Source organism: Melozone crissalis, unplaced genomic scaffold (genome assembly GCF_028551555.1).
Source record: "Melozone crissalis strain CALT ecotype California unplaced genomic scaffold, PUWL_Pcris_2 ptg000042l_1, whole genome shotgun sequence".
Taxonomy (NCBI): Eukaryota; Metazoa; Chordata; class Aves; order Passeriformes; family Passerellidae; genus Melozone; species Melozone crissalis.
Window position 1 is genome coordinate 9,306,885 of NW_026535820.1, and position 16,693 is coordinate 9,323,577.

The 16,693-nt window shown below is 38.2% G+C and overlaps 1 protein-coding gene across 1 annotated transcript in view; it reads right to left on the reverse strand.

Annotated features, from left to right (window-relative positions):
• Positions 1–1,311: 1,311 nt before the first annotated feature.
• Positions 1,312–16,693, reverse strand: part of XKR4 (XK related 4) — a 215,890-nt gene continuing 200,508 nt past the window's right edge. The window contains exon 3 of the mRNA XM_054285220.1: positions 1,312–6,788. Within this exon, the coding sequence (XP_054141195.1) occupies positions 5,842–6,788 (947 nt within the window). The 3' untranslated portion in view covers positions 1,312–5,841. The remainder of the gene's footprint in view (positions 6,789–16,693) is intronic.

The window sequence follows — 16,693 nt, forward strand, 5'->3', positions numbered from 1 at the left end:
AACAATGAAATGCTAAGCATTTAGAGCAAAATGTAAGTACAGGAGCCAAGCTTACACAGAAAAAGTTCCTTTTAATGAATGTACTGGTCAGGAATTGGCTTTTGTAAGAATCACTGGAAATGACTAGTTTCAGGGACATTTTTCAAAGTTTTCTTAAAAGGATCACAAAAGAGCAACTCAGTCAAAGCAGGTATAATCTTGAACGTTTGAACTAAAAATGAAATAAGAAGAAATCTTTGATTCATGCTGAGTCAGCACTAAGTTTAGTGTAGGTATTTCAGGCTGAGCCAAGTGCCATGCAGGCTTTTTGGCATTAAGCAAACCTCCAGCTGAGTTCAGTTTGGAGTGAAGAGGTGAAGACTTCCACTACCATGGTCTGAATTCATGTTGTTCACTCTAGGTCAGGACCTGATTTTAACATATTCATACCAGGGAAGAAATCTCACCAAAATCCTAAACTGAGATAAAATAAAGGGTGCCAGGGGACTCCTCATGTGTTAAAACAGCTTTGTGAATGATGTCTTAATCAGTGACACCATTCCCTTAACTTTGCATGAACAAGGCCTTGTAATGTTACCTCTGTCTCTCCTGTAATGAAATCTGCTCATACCAGATGTGAGAAATCATCTCAGAAGCAGATCACTCAGCAATTTGCAGCCAAGTGAAAATGATGGCAGAATCTGTTTTAAAAAATCACTACAGGGCAGTAATTTGTTGTGTCATTTTTTTTTTATTCCCAGATTTAAAAGAATCTGCTCTCATTTTGCATTTTATCTCTTTTATCAGAATAAGGAGGAATGGATTCAATGCTGTAATGAAAAGACATAGTCCTATAAACAATTAAGTGAGGATTTTATAGCTTAATGTCTCTGGTACACAAATGGCTGTTTGCCACTTACTCCATTTGGCTTTCTGGTGAGAGCATGAGCTCTATGTGAGCTAGTATAATTGCTACAAGTAGTGAAATTAAATGGCTTATTGTGTATTTAAACAATTCTTCCCATGTCCTGCATTGTTACACTGCAAAATTAGCAATTGTGGTGTTGGGCTTGTAGATTTATGGACAAGTTTTGCCATTAACTTCATCACACACATCTTGTAGGGGTTTATCTTACACAGGCTGGTTTAGATGGATGCACAGATGCAATTTATTCTGCTTCCCACCATGCACAGGAGTGAGAGAGGCAGCAGTAGGACCCCAGGAATCTGCTGAAGTCATTTCCTTGGCATTGTGCAGGCAGTGCAGGGGGTGCAGAGTAAATCACAGCATCTCAGTCACTCTGGATTGCACTGTTCAGGCAGGGAGCAGAGGCTTCAGAAGCTGAATCACTGGCAGACCCAAATAAAACTCAGTACAGTGCCACTTTTAAGGCTCTTTAGGAATGATATGATAAAATCACGTACACTTCAAACTCATTTAATTTGTGTTCTAAAAACCCCAACAGTCTAGTTGTGAATATTTTGCTGGCCAATAAAAAGTAAATGAACATATTGCATGGCTGGGAGTCCCTTTTCAAATAAAGCAGCACTTCTACTTTTAGTACCACTTATGAATTGCTCTTTTGGGGAGATAATGATGTATTGGAAAGACCTTCATATGTTTTAAACTAATACAGGTTTAATAGCTATTCACCACATATTAAAAATTAAATCGTCAATAAGATTATGATTTTTCTCCTCTGCTTAAAAGTTTCCAAAATCAGGCAGATGAGACCTAGCTTTAAATTTTGGGAGGAAAATTTTCTCCAATTTTATAAAAACTAATTAATATAAAATTTGTTGGTTTGACAATGAAAATATTGTATATATGCCATTAAGTCCATATAACCCAAATAAAGAAACATTGTTCTGTCACAAGAAGCATATTTAAACTGACATAAACAAAATTGGAAATTAGTATTTTCATTATTAAATATGCATGGAAAGAAAGTATTGCACATATTTGTAAAGAATTTTTTAAGAAAAATTATCCCATTACAGAATAAACAGCTTTTAAAATAAGTAAAAAGTTTTCTCTTACATTTTCTTACATGTTTTCTGAATGAACATGGGTATACATTACCTTTATTTAATTATTGATAGTAGTTCAATTGTCTTTTCTGCAACAGACAAATCCACAATTCTCAAAATTTTAGGATCAAGTTTTTGACCAGACACATTACCATTAAGTCTGCTGCTAACTTAGTTTGGTTGATTAGAACAATGCTCCCATAAATCTTACTGCTAACAAATAGATGTGATTGCTTTTCTTTGCCTGAATGCAAATATGAAAATATGAGCTTTTTTATATTCCTCTATTCTGCCGTGAAATTCAAAAGGCATGATGTTTTCATTATTTGAAAACCAAAAGTTCAGTTTTTTCACAAGTCCTTTCTTTTAATTTTATTTTTGCTATTGCTGTCTCAGTTGAACTTCATTGATTTTAGAACTGTCTGTGGCAAAAAGAAGAGTGCATATTGATTATTATCTGTCCATAAGGCCATAATGGAATTTCAGCATGGACTATGTTTATTCTTGGCAATTTCTATTAAAAATTCTTACAGCTTTTAATGTGACAACTCACAGCAATGCAAATTAGGAAACTGTCCATGCAGCCCTCAGAGTGTTTAGATTTCAGTCACTGCCCTCTTCTCAGTGCAGGTGACACTGATGGTGTGATTGTAAGAGAGCAAGATTTTGGAGAACAAATTTTGACTTAGTGCATAAGGACTTCTACCCCTGCCTCAAACCACCGCATTGAATTCTGAGGACAAGGTGTGTATATGTAGAGCTGCATACATATAAATATATGTACACAAACACACACATATATGTCACTCTGCACTCACACCCTGCAGGAGTTTCCTTAAGATAAACATTTTTGCAAACATTAGTTTAAGAAATTAAAAATGCTGTGAGCTCAAAGTGAATAAATGCTAGGCATGAAAAACCACATGGATAAATAACATCTCTGTGTCCTTCCTTCCAAAACCGAATAAAAGCAAATCAAGCAAACTCATCCCAAACCTTCTTCAGAAACCTTGCAATGCAAGCACCTTAACCCTTTAAATTCCATACAAAGCAACTTTCTTCAGTTCTGTAAGCCTGGCCAAAGGGCTCACAGCTCTGAGGAAGAGCGAGAGGATGAGGATGAGAGGGACCTCAGGAGAGGCAGAGCCTCGCTGGCAGCAGCAATGCTGCCCCTCTCCCCAGGAGCTGCTGGTGGGAGACTGAAGCTTGAGAAGGCTGCCCACTGTGCCTCACTCAGGCTTCAATTTCCTAGTTGTTAAAGCAGCAGCAAACACTTCAAACTGTCTCCAAATGAAACCCTCACATCTTGGATCATAAAGCTTACATTTGCCCTCGTTGTAAAGAAAAACAGCAATTCCCTTGCGTGAGCTGGAATTTGATTCTGGTTTGAAGGATCTATTGAATATGATAGGACAAAGGACTTGCTTCCAAAATCTTTTTTTTTTTTTAGCAGTTCTTGCAGTGTTATATTTTCTGAAAAAATATGAGTGCTTTTCTCTGAATAATCAGCTGTATCTCCATGAAGAAAAGGGTAATCACTTTGTAAAAAGCTTCAGGTTTGGACTATCAAAGATTTGCTTTATTTAAAAAAATTTTATAGAGGCAGTTGGCAATTGCTTAATTTGAAAATACTTAAGAAACCCCTGAAGCATAGATTTTTTTTCTGATCTCTGTAAAGTTCCCTCTGCTTTGCAGATTCTTGCACTTTCACAGGTTTTTGTTTGGAGGAACTAGCCCCAGCAAAGTACAACAGGTATTGAATATCTCACTAATAAAAAAAGTCAACATTAAAAATGGCTAATTGAACGCATACAAATAAACATAGTCTGTGTAACCTTGGCCATTTCATAGTACAAATATTTGTAATAGGAAAGACAGAAATTTACCCAGCAGCATACACAGCAGTGACTACACTGGATATATCTGACAGTCCATTTATCAGGTCTTCTCCATCCTGACAATGCCATTTACAACAGTAACTCTTCAGTTCTGCTTTGCTCTCCTAAAATGGATGGAAATAGTTATAGCAAATTGTTTCTCATGGAATCACTTGGTGTCTTTACAAGCCACTTACATTTGAAGCAGGATCCACAGTTTATAGAGTATTCTAAAAGTACCCATGTAGGCTTTCATATGGCATTACACTGCAAAACAAATCCATAATGTGTGAAAACCAGGTTAATGTCAACCTGTAAAAGTCATTTGATAAAATTCATGGACCAATTCTTAAAATCTAAGCTATAAAGAGAATGAAATGTATTAAAAGATTTGAGGTTTATAAAAAGTAATCTTTTATACCATATTTTTATTTTACAAAAATATTGAAATAATCCATGAGTTTTTCACTCTGCACCAGCTTTAAAAAAAATACTATCAAATTTTGACTTGCACCTTTAATGCATCTGAAAGCACCATCAGGGGATACTTTTAACATAAAGTATAATACCTTTAACTAGATTTAGGGAGGTATTTAAAACCCAAAAGCTTGCATCAAAAGCACTCTATTACAAGAGATTCTAATTTTTAGACATGTCTGGACACCAGTCTTGAACAGGCAGAAGATGCTCTTCCACATAACTTGTTTATATTATACTTCAGTGAATATACTTACTAAGAGGTGGCTGAAAGCCTTTAAAAGACATCACTTTCACCTTGAGGGGGAAAAATCAGAGCTGTCTCTACACATTGAGAGCTTGGTTGGTCTTTCCTGCTTCTTTTTCTGGTAGGGCTTGTGCCACATGTTGTGTCCCTCAGGCACTATCAACCTTGCAGTTATACAATGTTTGGCACTAGAAGGGTATGGCATGTCAGTCTCTTGTCACACCTGCATACATTCACACACTGAATCATGCATTCTCAGTCCTGAAACAGAGAAGTTTCTGTGTGTTCAGCTCCTTGTGGTTTCTTCTGAAATATCTGAAAGGGGTCCTCCAAAAAGTTTAGAATATGAAAACTATACTTCCTTGTTCTTTTACTTTTGTACTTTTTTGCAAATTGAACACTGAATCATGATTATCATTTAATGAATATCACTACGTGCTAGAGCTCCTTATTTCTCCTCAAAACCAGAAGTGAGCTGCATAGAGTTTCTGTTGAAAATAATATCAAGAAGTTAAATTGCATTTTAAAAATATTTTGAAATTCCACAGAAAACAAACAGTTCTGGTAGTGTTAATTTTAATGACCTAGTTAATCAGAATTTAGCTTATTTTCTATTGACAGCCTTATAAACATGATGACATTTCTTTTTAATTAAGAACTCTTTTGCAAACCTATTCTAATCTGAATGGTTGATTTATGGGAGTGTTGAAGGCTACTAAGCTCCTGTTTTTTGCCCCAGAAAACAGTTTTCCTAACAGCAACACTGTGTGCTACAGTTTCGGTATTTTTGAAAAAGTGTGGGTTTTTTTTGTTTTTGCCATTGATTATGGAAATATCAATCATTCATTTCTAAAATAAAATGCACTACTGGCTGAAGCTGAAAGCTCTGGTCAGAGCCTTTACATTGGTTTGATTGTAAGTACTGTGCAGTCAGAGATTCATAGCAGTGAGGGGTTGTGGGTGAGTTCCCCCCGCTGATGTAACTGATTTGTATGTGTGGGTCAGGGTTTGGGGTTTTTTGAGGCTTTCGGACGATGCTGCTGTACCAGTGTCCTGCAGACAGACTGCACACAGTGGATCAAATGATAATCATGATGATAGCCAGACTAAAAACGCTATAGCTTGCTGCTCTACTTGCAGTACTCAGTTTAGTTGTTCCTACAGCCCTACTGTCAACCCTTAATTTGGACTGTAACACTGGAGCTGCTCCAAGCTGTGTTTTTGCTTTGTCTACAACGTGGTTTCATATTCCAAGCGCTCCTGAATAAGGGCATCATCCTTATACTGTAGCCGTGGAGGAGCAGGGGAACATTCAAACGCTAAGATCGCCTTCCTCAGGCTCCTGTCCAACACGTGTCTCTCCCATGCCGGGTACCTGTTCCTGAACAGATCGATTTTAATGACAGACTCCTCAATCCTTGGTGGCCGGGAGGAAGGTGTGGATGGTGCAGTGGGTCTCACCTGAAACACAGGCACACACCCGTCCCTCTCCGCGAATTTCTGATCCCGCTCGCTCGTGACGCTCCGGTTGTTGGAGATGGAGCGCAGGGTGCTCGTGGCCACCTCTGGGGGAAGGGTGAAGGCAGTGGCAGGGTCCTCACAAGCACAGCTTGGTGACTGCCCAAACCTCGGTCCGTTGGGGTGAAAGAAGGCATAGTACATCAGCATAAAAACAATGCCTGTTAAAAAGCTGCTGAACACTACACACAGTGCTGGTATGGCAAATGCATCGGAGATTGGAGGGGCCTTGTACAGATACCAGAGAACGCTCAAGGCGGTGTTTTCTAAAAGGATGACAAAATAGTAAATGAAAAGCCTACAGCGTGTCCTCCCTTCCTTGACGTTGAACCAGCTGAAGATGTAGATTATCCCAACAACCATGTCGAAAACTATCTCCTCCCACTTAGTGATGCAAAACTCTGTCTCGCAGTGAACGATCCAGAAGGTCATGATGCACCAGTGCAGCACGATGAAGATCCCAAAGTACAGCTGGAAAACCGAGGCAAACAGAGCAAAAGTAATGACCCTTGCTGCAATGGTGAAGAAGTGCCAGCAAAACTGGATTATGACAGCCATGTAACTGATGGGCTTCTTGTCATCGCGGGAGTCACGGAGGGCCTTTTGGTAGGAAGCCAAAGCCCAAGCCAGGGATACAAGGGATGCTGCAGCAGTGAGACCTAGGAGGAAACAGGAGATGCAGTTAAAGCATAATTAGTATGTCAGCACTTGGCTGAAAACAGGGAGATCCTTGCTGCTTTAAATATGTTCTCCACCTCTGGCACAATAAAGCCTCTTCCCTCTCCTTTACTCAGAGAAACGAACCTCTGCTGCTGAGATTTCATTGCCCAATGCTGGATGCACACAAACAAGAGCAGCTATTAAACCACGCTCTGAACCTCTTCCCTAGCAATCACATATTTGAAACAAATTAATTAATTCACAGCATTGAGCAAGTCAGGAATAGGCGTCTCTGTCAGCTGTTATAATTGAAGAGGACATACTGTGGTTTATGTTTTCAAGAAAGAATATGAATTTTCTGATTTTGATAAGCCATTTTAATAACCTTTTAATAAAGCAACCAAGTCTTTCTAATTAAAATGCCAGCATCATCTACATATACACTAAATCAATGACAATGTGAGCATATATCTACATAAAATCTATTAAAAATAAATTTGTGTTACTATTGTTACATCAAAATTTAAACCGCCATATTCTTGCTGAGGGAAAAAATTGACCATTTTGATATTTTCACCCTTTTAAAACAGAATTTTAATAAGTAGAAAATGTCAGAACTCACTTTCTTCCATCTGGAAATTATGTTTATTTTTAAAATGTTGGAATTTTTTACAGAATTAAAATAATGAGTAAAGATGCTCCTAAAGTAGGGGGTGATATATTTTAATTTATATAGCCATTCTATCTCCAATATGTCACAGAACTGCCTGTTAACAAGGCCCTACATGATAATATTTTAGTAAAACCTGACAAATATTTAAAGCATTCAACATGAAATTATTTCTCATAAGATTTAAAACATTAGTTTTGTGAAAATACAAAAACTGTAAAACAATTGTTAAAAAAACAGACCTTTTCTTATACTTATTTTAAATGTATATTCTTTTCTCCTCAAGGGAATTTGATTCTTGTCAGTAGGTAAATTTAGGAAAAAAATGCTGTTTTGAAATGAATCTGACTTTTAAACTAATCTGTTGCTTGCAGACACTACCAGAAAAACACCTTACATTCCCATTTCAAAAATGGTATAGATCAGCATAATTATTCAAATGATAAATACTTACATAGCATTCCGGTAGAAATGAATGATAATTCTTCTTTACTAGAAGATTAATTTTTATTTACTTACGCCTTATATCCAGCTGCTTTGGATGGAAATGGGAATTGCAATTGAAATGCAAAATCCTTGCCTTTCAAGTGTATTTATTATTTATATAAAATTGCAATAAATGTTGTATACAGGGGAAAAATGTATCAAGCATTTTATATTTAAAACTGGTTTAATACCAAAGCTAATTTTACATAGAGCTAATGAATGAATTCATAAGTCTCAGGATCCCAGACTGAGAATTTATTCATAGGCCATTTAATGATAATGATGCTTCAGCTTATTCTATTTCTAAGCAGTTCCTTAACTTTGAACTAGTTATTGAAGTAAATCAAACTGGCATGAAGAAAACATTTCTTTTGTCTGCTGTTAAAAGCTGTTTAATCATTTCAACAAGCTTTAGTTCTGGATGCATAGCCAGTATTTTTCTTCCCAATTAAACACCTTTCTTTAGAACTTAACAACCAAGAATATATTTCTTAAATATTATGAATTTTAGGAAGTTGTATTAATAGCAAATGTTAAATTTAAGCCTAAATACATGATGCTATTTACTTTGAAAGAAAACAAAAAAAGTTTCTTTTAAAAGAGAAAAAAAGTAAGTTATGGAGATAAAATCTATTTAAACAATTCATTTAGCATAACACACTAAGATTTTGCTCAGTAATTAGTATGGAGAGATTCACTGCTTTCAGGAGGGATTCTGTTGGCCAGTGTTTCTTCCTCTCTGTCAGGGTGCTAATAATGTTGTGAGCTCCCATGAATCCATGAATTGAAAATCCCCTCATTTCAAAAATAAAAAAAAAATAACAAACAATCAGCAGAAATATAAAGGAAACTTAGGATTCCAGGTAGAATTTTTAATAAAACTTCATAATTTTTATTCCCATGCAGATGCCTGCATGAAAAAACCACCAAAGTTACTTCTGGAATCTTCCTTCATGGACAAAATAAGCTATCAGCAATGAAGACAGGAAAGACACATGGTATAAATTGGTGTTTTCATTTCTGATGTGTATATTTGCTTTTTCACACTGAGCTGCCTTTCTGTTTCCATTATCTCTGATGATCACCCTGGGAGCTGAAAATGTAAGTTCTTGTTTTCCTGTAGGAATGTTTTAAGTATTGAGAAAACACAGTTCATTTCCCTCATGAAATGAAAAGTTAGGAAAGGTAGATGGATAGTATAAAGAATCTTTCAATACAAACAAGCCACTCTGAACAAGAACTCAAGAATAGCATTATCAGCTGAGGAAAAAGTAATGTGAGCGAGAAATCCATATATTTTCTTTGCAAATCTAACTTTAATGACCTCACACACTCCCCCAGAGGTTTGAAGAGATATCATCAGTTTTGCATTAGGAAGTGTAAAATCATTCAATAATGCACACAAAATACACTGTTCTAATGCTAATTAATTCATAGTCACTGTCTGGGACATAAAGAAGCAAGTACAATAGCTATGTAATTCTGTTATTTAAATAGTCATTAATAGGGAACCATCTTCTGCTTTTACAGAATAAACTCAGGGATACTGGCATACAGGAGAGAAAAGGAGACAAGGGAATGTACAAAAGGGAGGAATTGCCAGTTAATGTATTCTGTGTCTGCTCTTGGCTATTGGCAGTGGTATTAAGGATATAGAATTAAGATAAAGTTAAATGCTTCATGGGCTCCATCCATTTTTCTTTATTGATGAGACCAAGCACTAAAGAATTATTGAAAGTAAATTAATGATGAGAAGTATGATGTAGAAGTGATGCAAATGGCAGTTTGCTAATAAATGTCACTATATAAATAATTCACTGGGAATGGTTAGAAATAAAGTGAATTATTGTAGTACTAAATGGATAATTCATTAATTAGAATATATTGATGCATATAAACCTATTTATCCCTATTTCAAAGAGGAACTAAAATAAATTTCTATTACTATCAAACAAACATTGCAGCAATGCAGGTGCAGTCAGGAAGACTTATTTGCCACTCAGAAATGAACAGAGATTGGACAAGATCTGTGGGGCCACTGTCCATGAAGAATAAAAATCAGCTTTCCTACTTGCTCATCTGCAATCTCTGCACTCTTTTTGGGTACTGCAGCAGCTTTCTGTTGTGTTTGACTCTCTTGTATTATGAATCTTATATTTAGAGTCTTGATCTTTGAAATTAAGACTAATTAGCCATTCCCAGTGAATATGTACACAAGCAGCTATATGCGCATCCACTACAGACTGTTACAAGAACAAGAAAGCAGGAATTCTCTAAAATGGCCTTAGGAAGCATGGAAGTATGCTCCATGTTTCTTTCTTTTCTAAAGCTGAACCTTTCAACATTTTCCACATTATATGATTTGATCTCGAAAGTTCTGTCCTGAAGAGGAAAGAATGCAGGCTTTGCACAGGAAAAACATCACAATTTGCATCAGCAAAGGGATGCTTTTGAATGGTTCTAAAGTGGACACCTGAAACACCCTAAATAGCAAAGAGTGGGAGTGTACATACCCACTTTCAGCCTTTGCAGCATAGCCCATCCACAATAGTCACAACAGAAAGAAAATAGTGCATTGTATCAGGACAACATTCTGCCAGGAACTAATTATAATCTGGTTTGAGTGAAAAATACAATTTAACCTCTTTTATTCTTTGAATGGTTTGCATTACTTAATTTGTATAAAGGAATGACATCTTTTTAATTACAAATGAGTTTCAGATGTTCTTAACATAGTGAGAGTATATCAGACTTTCTGTCTGATAAACAAAGAACAGGATTGCTTTGATTCAATCATAATTTTACTTTCTTTCCCTGAAATTATTAATTTCCCCATATATGATATGTGCTTGCATTTTGTAGATTGTGGCATTTCTCTATGGTACTTTAAATATAATACATAACACACTACAATGAACTACAGCTCATTAAAGACAAGACAAAAAACTAACACACATGACTTTCACAAGTGAAAGCAAATGCATATGAAGGAAAAGAAAATGTATGCAGAGATGAATACATTCACAAATGTATTATTGTTTCAAGGAAGCAAGCAAACTTGGATAACTAGGTCAGAATCAATGGAATTCTCCTCAATGGCATTTTTGGGAAACCTGATTTGGACTTGAAAGATTAAAGGTATATCCAGGTCCATAAATGACTTTTTTTCTAATCACATCAGTACATAAATCCTACATAGAATAAGGACAGAACAGCTCGAGTCAGCTGGAAACCCTACAAATGAATGAACTGATCTGAGAAAGTGCTCCTTGACATTCAACCTGATTTCAGAAATCAAACTCCTGCCAAGGTGTCTTTCTGCTTCATCCTTCCTTCAAAACTTGTACTCATCTCACCATTTCCAAGAGTAAATTCATCTAAAAGCAGGAATACCAAATGCAGCAGGACATCTAGGTGTGACAGCAGTGCCTGGGATGTGAGACTTTGAAACATTATTTTAAGAAAGCCTATTTTTTGATTTTCCTTCTCAGCTGGGGAAGTGACATAACATGCATCCAAGCTTCCAGGTGCTTCTCTGAACCACAGCCAAGGATCTATAATATTCACATCTTCGTCCTTTAAGAAACAGCATGACTGTATCCCTCCAGCTTCAGAAAATGTCTTGCCATATTTAAACATCTTTTGCAACACTGCTCTGCAAGTGTAGGCACAAGCTAAAGACTCACGTGGAGGCAGCCTTGCAGGCAGCTTGGAAAGAGTCTCTGGGTTTCTGCACCAGTTCTTTTGCTCCCAAAAACAGTGTATGACAGCAATGTGTGTCATGGTGTGCATACTATTCTTCCATACGTGGTTTAGTACACAGGAGGCTTTGCAGGCTTTAAGGGCAGCTCTTGGTCACATCAAGGGCCATGTGTCCTGGTCATCAGTACGTGTTTCATGCTCATGGACCTTATGATCAATACCATGAGATGAAACCTAAAGATGAATCTTACTTTTGTTTCATGTGTTCCTGTTTCCTAAAGGGATAACAATATAAACTCTTGCTCTCACCTGGGCTGTTTCCCCATAAACACATTGCCAAAATAATCCTATTACCTTTCCACATCAACAAGTTTGTCATGTATTAGCTATCATAAACCAAGATCAAAGGCTTTATGTTCAACTGAAATAAGCTTCCTGAGGTCAGAAAAGCACTTTTTTCTTTTTTCCTAACTCCCACTATATCTGATTGTGACTAGATTGAAATGGCACCCTACTGAAATGTTCCACTCCTGTGGTTTTACACTCAGACTGTTTCCTACTCACAAACATGGGAGTATCAGTGTCTGAGGATGAGTCTCCAGTAGTTCACATTTCCAGTTTTTGCCACAGCCTTTATTCATAGCTGGGGATTTTCAAGGCAGCACAGATGGTTTCATCAGTTTGCCAACGTTCAGCTTAACTTTCTCCCACTGCATACCAAGGGGGATTAATGCAGCATAATGTGTGTTAGAAACTCTTCCCTGTTGAAATGTAAGTCAGCATTACACCTGATATTACTCCTCCTTTGTGTTACACAATACCCATAGAACATGCTAGCACATATATAGGAATAATGTCTCCCATGATTCCTCTTAGCTGCTTTCAATAGACACTTCTGGTGCTACAACTTCCAGCTGCTTCTTTAATTTGACTCTCCACTGTCGGATTTTGGTGCTGTCTAGATGGTCTGGGAAAAGCCCAAAGATGGCCTTGGGCCCCCGGGGTTCGAAAGGACGAGAAGAAGCTTCAGATTTGTTCTCGGTCTCGGTGTTTATTAATTGTTTATCTAAAAGATTTTTTCTTGGCCTGACAGAGTTCTGCTCAGCGGTCAGCCATGGGCACACACTGAGAGCCCCTGGGGCGGCCACCTATCTTTATACCCGGAGTTACGTATACAATATTTATCATTTTTCTCCAATACTCTCTACCCTTATTAACTAGTGCACTTTTAGTAAAGACTAATCTCAAAGTGCCAACATCACCACAGAAAATGGAGGCCTAGAGGAAGAAGAAGGAGGAGAAGGGCACGCCCCAATTCCTCTATCTTACCTCTCTAGACTCCCCTGTACAGAAATTTTAAACTCTGTATCTCACACTCCAATTAACTTATCCCTTCACCATTCACCCCGGTGAAATCCTCCTGTCCTCATACTGATGTCATCTCTCATGTGGGATCAAAGTCCAGCTACCAGACATTTCTGGCAACATTCCAGGACTCCCGAGCCCCCCAGGGGTAGTCTGGTTCACCCTGCGCCCCAGTTCTGAGAGACTGAGATCCCACACTCCACAACAACTTGTCATTGCCCTGAAAATCAAGAAATACTCTTTGTATTGTATTACTTTCAGCCTTATTCATTTTACCCACTCCTAATTTTTTACCAGCAGTGGTCTGGACTCTGTGTAGAGGACCAAAGTTAAATGGCAAAAGTTTGGCTTATTTTATGTAGCTTTAGCAGTTTCTTAGGATCTGTACAGGACACCTGCTTAATGATTTGTCTCTTGCTGCACTCAGAATCTTATCCACCTTAACAAATCTAACTTTAGACAGTGTTGAGAAATTTCTGCTGAGCAGCAACCCTGGCCATTGCTTTAAATACATGGACGATGGTCATAATTTTATTTCAAGATAAAATCAAGCACAGTCTCCCTTTGCCTTGCCCCTAAATCCAAACTAACTATTTTACCCAGTTTTTGCTAATGTTTCAGGAATTGTATTAGAAACTATGAATACAATCAACACAGATAGAGAGAGGCAATTTGGTATGCAGGGACCGCAAGAATCATGAAAGCTGGCTCTCTCCTGTCTTTCAAAAGACCACAGTAAGTAATTGAGATCTCTCTTTCTTCACAAACACCAAAAGCTCCATAACTTCTCCTCTATCTGTAGAAGTAATTGGCTGCTTCAGATACTCGAATGGAAGTCTCACTGTCAGAATACCCCAGCTAAGGCCAGTTACTAGCTCCCATGCTGGGTGATCTCTTCCCCTTCAATTACATTTTTCTAAGATTTGTTATTTTCTTGCTCTACTAAAGATGTGTTAAACTTAAAACTTTCAGTTTAGGAGTCCTCATTAGCCACCAATCAAGTCCAGTCCTTCAGTGGCAGTGACAACCACCAGGTACTCATGTGTGCCGAGCAGTCTGTGTGCTGCCAGGCTTGGCAAGACAGCATGAGATCATTTTCCCTGTTAGGAGTCTAAACTTAGATTCTGTACTTTCACAGCTAGACTCCTTGTCTGTTAGGTAATTTGGTGTCTTTTATTCCAGTGAAGTATGTGCAGCACAAACATACCCACTGACTCCAGGCTCATTTCCATGATTTCTACATTTCAGGGCTTTCAGTGCCTTGAGCCTGCTGCAAGAAATCAAGGGATTATTTGGAGAAAACAGCAACCCCAAGCAGAACCAGTCCCCTGCCATTAGCTCTTAAGAAACATCATGACAACCTAATGCTAAGCTAAATATAGGGCACCATCTATGGGAGACAGCTCCACCTGCACTGCACTTGATAAGGTACTTTGATAGAAATACTGTCTGTGATTGGAGTGATGAATGACTTGTCCCATGCACGGTCACCTTCCACAGCACCTATGGCAGCAGGAACAGCCCTTCTCCCTGCCACCCAGCGGGAGAATGAGAAAAAGATGGAGTTTACTAGACATGTAAAAATCCCGTTACAACTTAACTCTTGAGGAAATGCCTTTCTGCTGGCCCACATTTCTGTGATTTCACCAGCACTTTTCTGTCAAGCTTTTATATGCTCTTGCTTATGCAGCTTCTGTACAAATTCTGTCTTCATATATTTCACTGATTTGGAGGAACCAGCCACATAGATTTTCATTCCATGGCATCTAACAAGATCAACTGCAACTTTTTTTATGGGAGATGCTTTGGAAAAATATTAAAGCGAACCCCCCATCCTCCCAATGATATACACATCCATTAGATGCCATCCAAATGCCATTTAGATTATTTAAGTATTCTATTAAAGAGTACACAAAATTAAAAAAAATATATATAACTTAGTCTGTGAGAGTGCATAAGCATGAACAGGGAGAAAATTATTATTAGCATTTGTTTCTTTTGCAAAGTCACTGTATCACCTGCCCCAAGGTTTGCATGCCATCCTTCTCAGCTCACAGGGCAGGGGCCTGCCAGATGTTGGTGGCTGGCTTGGCACTGCTGCAGGTGTGGACTGAACCCACACATCAAAAAAGGGCAAGAAAGTAAAACTTTGTATTAACAACTCTCAGAGCAACAACACAAAACTAGAACTGAAATGGTTACAAAATTTGGAAATAAATCTGTTGAATTGAAAGCATGGTGGTGCTACAGACCACATTGGTTTCCCAATCAATTCTCCATGGAACCGTTTTCTAATTGCTTTCTAACTGTTTTCTAATTGGTTGTCAGGTGCCCAAGTGCTGGCAGGGAGGCACATGGGGTGGCCTCCATGAGGAGAGGTCAGAGTCTGTCCCATGTGGGACACAGCTGTTTCCAGCCCATTTCCAGACAGCTACAAAGTGATATACCACAGAATGCAGCTGAGCCCACCAGGCAATATGTTGGTGCCTCTGAAAAACGTATTTAAGAATTTGTGTTTCAAAATATCTAATAGGCAGAGGAGTGGGGGAAATAAGGATGAGAGAGCAGCCATGTAAGCACTAAAGTGAGAGAAGGAGGAAGAGGATGAGGTTCTCCAGGCAACTGTGTGACAGAATCATGGTGGAGCAGGTAATTTCCCACTGCCTGTGAAGGACCATGATGGAGAGTATGTACAGCCTACAGCCTCTGGATAATTCCTGAAGGAACGTATGGTCTTTGGAAAGCCCACAGTGAAGCATTTTTTTCTTGAAGGAACTATATCATGTAGGAGAGATACCATGCTGAAGCAGATGAAAAGTGTGAGGAGAAAGAAGAAGGAGAGAGAAAATGGTACTGGACTGACTGTAACTCCCCATTCCCCATCCTCCTGTTCCACATGGAAGGGGAAGGCAGAAGGACCGGGGATGAAAGAATGAAGTTTATTGTGGTAAAAAGAATACAGGGGAGAAATCTTGCTTTAATTACTCCATGTTTCCCACTATCCACGTGCTTTCCTTGGCAATAAATTATATTAATTATTATATTGAAAGTTGAGTCTGTTTTTCCTGTGATGGTAACTGGCGAAATATCTCCCTACCTTTACTTCAGCCCACAAAGATTTTTTCCTCTTTTCTCACCCTGTCCTGTTGAGGAAGCAGAGTAAATGAGCAGCTGGGTGGGTGTCTGTCTGCAGTCCAAGGTCAACCCACCACATGAATCACCTCATTTCAATATATTTTTGCATGCACAAACTGTACATATGGTCATGGCTTTAGGGGCCAGGCTGTGTCTGTTCCCTCCAGGACCAGTCAAGAAAATTACTTTTTCCTTGCACAGGGATACATGAAACATTCCTCAAAATACTGCAAACCCTCCTTCCTCTGAAGGGTGTCTCACCACCTGCCAGTGACCTACAATGTACTGGCTGCCTCAGAAATGGATGTCTGAGAATATCAAAGCTGTCACATTATTTCCTGAGATTTAATGAGAGGATGTGGAAGAAGAGTGCACCGAATACCTGGGACAATTGGAAGGTTACTACAAATACAATTTTTCAATGCCTGTAGAGAAAAGTACAAATTCTGGAAAAGGAAGCACCTATAGATTTTTTTTCTGTGTTAGTTTAATATAGTCACAACAAATTCACCATCTTAATTTTTTAGTGAAGCATGTAAAAAATTT